Below are 4562 nucleotides of genomic sequence, written 5' to 3'. Positions count from 1 at the left end.
TAACCTGAGGACAAAGCCCTTGCCCTTAGAAGCCCCTGGCCTGGAAAGGCAGGTAAGACACCAGCATCGGTGTCCATAAGCCATGCACATCTACAGTGTGGGCCCATGAGACGAGTGCCTTAGGGCAAGGGCTTGGGCATCCAGGGTAGGGAGCGGGCCCTTCAGGCTGAGAGGATCAGGAACAGCTTCAGACTAGAGGTGAACTAGGTCTTGAAGGACAGATTTGGATTGCAGTAGACTACTGAGGAGCAGAGGGCATTTGTGTGGACAGATGGCTCTTGCTGTCGGTCTGAGCAGAGGTGTGGAGTTGGGAAGACAAAGGGCAGGTCCGAGGGGGATTGGCGGTTCAGCACAGTATGTGTAGGGCAGGGGGCGAGATGAGGCCGTTTCCGGAGGCCTCAGATGCCAGCTCTGGGGTTATGTCCTTCAGTGGCTGTCACTGGGAGGAGTGAATGCAGCGCTGTAGGAGCATGAGGATGGGAGTGTGAGCAAGAGTCAGGTGAGGAGAAACCGGAAGGGCGAGGCCACTGCAAGAGCCGAGGGTCTGGGCTTGGAGCACCGTGGATCAGTGTCCACCCATCCTTATTGCCTCACTGTCTGCGGGACGTGTAGCCACAGAAATCCCTCTGTCTGCCCCAGAATCTGGCCTCCCTCCGCTATTGGCGTTCACCAACAAAAGCCTGGTGGAAGCCAAGGCCACGTCTATGACACAGTGGGAGAATGGAATTCTTCGGGTGGGGCCCTGGAAAATGCCGTCAGGTTAGCCAAGGGGAAAGGGTCAGAAGTTCTCATGTTCATCTTTATGGCTCTGCCCACAGAAGTGTCACTTGCCTTCAAAACAAAACAAGACCCAAGGGAATTTGAATGGCGGGAAGTGAGCATCAGGTGGGTCAGGCTCCCACAGCCTGATCGTGGGAAAAGGGTGGATGGGTAGGACCCTCTGTTGACGCGTGGTTGTCCATCTGAGCTGCTGAGAAAGACTGCCTCTGTTTCTATTTAGATAGTTTAACAAAAGGAACTAGAAAATCAGTTATTAATGTTCCATGCACTGAGCTAAGTATTTTCTTTTGTTTGTCCTTTTTAATTATACATGTAACATATGAATAGATTCTCATCATAAAAGAGCAGTGCAGATGAAGCCCACATCTCCCTTGTCCCGCCCTCCTCCCCGAGGGCAGTCAGCACCATCGTTTGGGTGCAGGGGCCACTCACCCTGTGTCACTCCTCCTTTGTCAGGGAATACAAGGACAATGCTCTGCTGGCTCAGCTAATCCAGGACAAGCTCGACGCCTACAAAGCTGATGATCCAACCATGGGGGAGGTAAGTCTGAACCTTGACCACGTGGTTCTCTCGCCAAGTGACCACTGTGAATGGCAGTCCAGGGGACGGCTCAGTTGCTCACAGAGTGTATGTGAGTTCCTCTGTCCCTGCATGCCAGCCTCCAGGGAAATGCTCAGGCCCCTGGGCAGGCTGCTTCAGATTCCATTCCGTTTAGCCAGGGTGACCAATTTGTTTCTGTTCACCGGGACCTTCCCAATTTATCATTGAAGCCCTGCATCCTGGGAAACCCCTCGGTAGCTCGATATCAGCCCAGGAAATCGACATTGTTATGATCTCCAGACCTCGTTTAGATTTCACTAGGGTGTCATGTACTCGTGTGTGTGTGTGTGTGTGTGTATGTGTGAGAGGGAGAGTTCTGTTTAATTTTATCACATATATAGGTTCACGTAACCCCCACTGCAGTCAAGACACAGAGTTCCTCATTATTTTGGTTTTAAAATGGAAAGGCGCAGCTCCAGTCCTGGGAACCCTGGGTCCCAGGCAGACTGGATGATGGGTCACCCTGTTTATCACTGAACCTAGGTGGTGCTCTCCTTCGTGAGCTCACTTTGGGCCCTGCCGTAGTTTTGGATCTCCCTCAAACGACCCCCTTTGTCAAACGGACACATTGGAGTCTCACATGGTGTTTACGGGTGTTCTCGTCAAGCAATAAACGTACTATACTCAGTGCTATTTTAGTAGGTTTTACCTCCGGGTTCGCTTCCTGCTGCCCACTTTGAAAAGGCGGGCTGCGCTAGTTAGAGGAGCTGGAGTTGTGTGGGGGTGGCTTGTGAAAGTCCCTGTGTCCTTCCTTCCAGGGTCCAGACAAGGCTCGCTCCCAGCTCCTGATCCTGGACCGTGGTTTTGACCCCAGTTCCCCCGTGCTGCATGAACTGACTTTTCAGGCCATGAGTTACGACCTGCTGCCGATTGAAAATGATGTCTACAAGTAAGTGTTCACACCCCGCAGGGACCGCAGCTTTAAGTTAGAGGAAGCACCTCTAACTTAGGAAAAAGGATGTCATTGCCCCTAGGAAGAGCAGGGGTGCTTTGATACCTGCAGTCTTTTCTGTGACTTCCCAAAGTCCAATGGCATTTCTCGCTAGGGACTCGGGCGCCTTTTCGGGGAGAACAAGAACTTCAGATCTTCAGTTCACTTTCGCGTCACCTCCGTCCGTAGCCCACTTGGATGTGTTAATGGTGATTTGGGCGCGTGTGCGTGTCTTATTCAGAGTTGAACCTTTTTAATTAAAGGTCATGAAATATGATGATAAAATATGTTAACAGGAGTTCCTTACTGAACATTATTTGCGGAGGAGCAGTTTTCTTCTTTATAAACAACATTTTTCTTGGTAACAATCATCAGAAATTCGGTTTCCAAAAACTAATTTTTCTTTCTATGGAAACAGACTGTGTTGTTCTCGTGTCATTTATTTTACAGCCTTAAGTGGTTTCAAAATGAAGGTTCTAAAAAGATGAGTGAACCTCTGCTCTTCTCCCTTTCGGTCCCCATCATTTTTGCTTTCCTGTAGATGTTCATGATTCCACGTGTAATCATATACTGAGGGCCTGTCGTAAGTAGCTGCTACTAGAAGCTGTTTAGTCACCTTGAAGATGATGCCCAGTCCTTTTTCAGAGAGGGACAAATGTAATCTTTGTCCTTTTTTAGTAACTGAACCCACCTATAACCTGACTTCACACCCTGAACCATGTGGCTCAGGTAGCGCTCCTGTCAGCTGACCCTGATGATTTTAAAACAGAACTTTAAGTGAGTTGACCTTGATTGGAGCTTTGGGTCTCTCCCTGCCAAGTTACTGCTTGTACTGCAGCCCTAATACAGACAGTGGCACGTCAGATGGTCTCGGGGCTTGAGATACCATTCATGTGGACATCCATCAGGACTGTGGGCTTTTGTCCATTAAAAACCAGAGGGGACTGGATGAATTTTGTGGGTCTGTCCTCTCTCTAGGTATGAGACGAGTGGCATCGGAGAGGCGCGGGTGAAGGAAGTGCTTCTGGATGAGGACGACGACCTCTGGATAACGCTGCGCCACAAGCACATCGCAGAGGTGTCCCAGTAAGAGCCCCTCCCTGTGCCCCCCTCCAGGGAGGGACATTTCTCCCCAAGTGCAGTTTCTGATACTCCGGGCAGCTTGGGCGGAGCTCATCAGTGGGTGGATTCGCTGCCTTGGCAAAGTCGCCAGCATGCTAACCTATGACAAGACGACAAACCCCTTCTGATCTGAGCTTCGGCTTCGCCAACTTCAGGAAGTTAGAGAATCCGTTCTGTGTTGCGGAGGGCGCTTAGAATTTTCGGAAAGCATTTGTAGCTCTGTCAGCAAAATGCGTTATAAACACTACACGTGTAAAGCGAGTGTGAGGCACTGAAAGATCCAGATGCCACTACATGCAGTTCTCTTTCATGTAATTGGTGTGCAGTCTTCCCCTCCGTTCATACGGAAAACTGCTGAGCGAGAACCGGTGTTTGTGGGCACTGCAGCTCCCGTGCTCTGAAAGTGTTTCAAAATGTTTCTGATATCTAAACATTGCTATAACACCTTGAAACAATTCTGTCTTTGCAGAAAGACACGTTCTGCTACATTGAGTTGGTGACATCCTCAGGAAATTCACAAGGAATAGTCTGAGAATAGTCTGAGAATAGTCTGAGATAGCTCTGTTATTTAGAAGTGGTCTCCAAACGTCGGATTACTCAACTATAGAAAAGTGTTGATATACAGTTTCAGTATTTAAATTTATCTATGAATTAAAAATATACTTTATTGTACTAATATATGTATTTTGCAGTATTTACAAAAACATGAATTTTAAAAGGATGAAATAAAATAAACATAAATAGATGTCCTAATGTTTTCTTCTCAAATCAGCTCGTACACCCCACTCTGGAGACCCTGGTTTAGAATGTTAGTTAGGAAAACAATCTCTCTCTCTCCCCTCTTAGAAAATCACATTAAATGCTTATCTTACTGGCAGGAAAAGTCCCCACATTTTCCTAAAGGAAGAATTCTGCATCACTCCTGTAGCTTCCAGGTAGAGCTGCTTGATATTTCTTTGAAACTTAGCTGCCTCCTTCTGTCTTCCAGGGAAGTCACCCGTTCTCTGAAAGATTTTTCTTCTAGCAAGAGAATGAACACTGGAGAGAAGGTAAACCCCTACTAACGCTGCCATGCCCTCTGAGCCGATCCCTGCTTTCTCTCTAGGAGCAGCCAGGACACCTTCTCCG

At 48.3% G+C, this 4562-nt stretch overlaps 1 protein-coding gene across 7 annotated transcripts in view; it reads left to right on the top strand.

Annotated features, from left to right (window-relative positions):
- STXBP1 (syntaxin binding protein 1) overlaps positions 1-4562 on the top strand; it is a 68090-nt gene that overhangs the window by 41370 nt on the left and 22158 nt on the right. For 6 of the 7 annotated variants that reach the window (XM_023533031.1, XM_023533035.1, XM_023533033.1 and 3 more), the window contains 4 exons: positions 1237-1321; positions 2140-2270; positions 3291-3398; positions 4423-4483. In XM_023533031.1, the coding sequence (XP_023388799.1) occupies positions 1237-1321; positions 2140-2270; positions 3291-3398; positions 4423-4483 (385 nt within the window). The remainder of the gene's footprint in view (positions 1-1236; positions 1322-2139; positions 2271-3290; positions 3399-4422; positions 4484-4562) is intronic. The other variant, XM_023533032.1, reaches the window with a different exon arrangement.

The sequence above is a fragment of the Pteropus vampyrus genome, unplaced genomic scaffold (assembly GCF_000151845.1).
Source record: "Pteropus vampyrus isolate Shadow unplaced genomic scaffold, Pvam_2.0 Scaffold95, whole genome shotgun sequence".
In the NCBI taxonomy this organism is placed as follows: domain Eukaryota; kingdom Metazoa; phylum Chordata; class Mammalia; order Chiroptera; family Pteropodidae; genus Pteropus; species Pteropus vampyrus.
The sequence above is the reverse complement of the archived record's forward strand: the minus strand, read 5'-3'. Positions and strand labels throughout refer to the sequence as shown.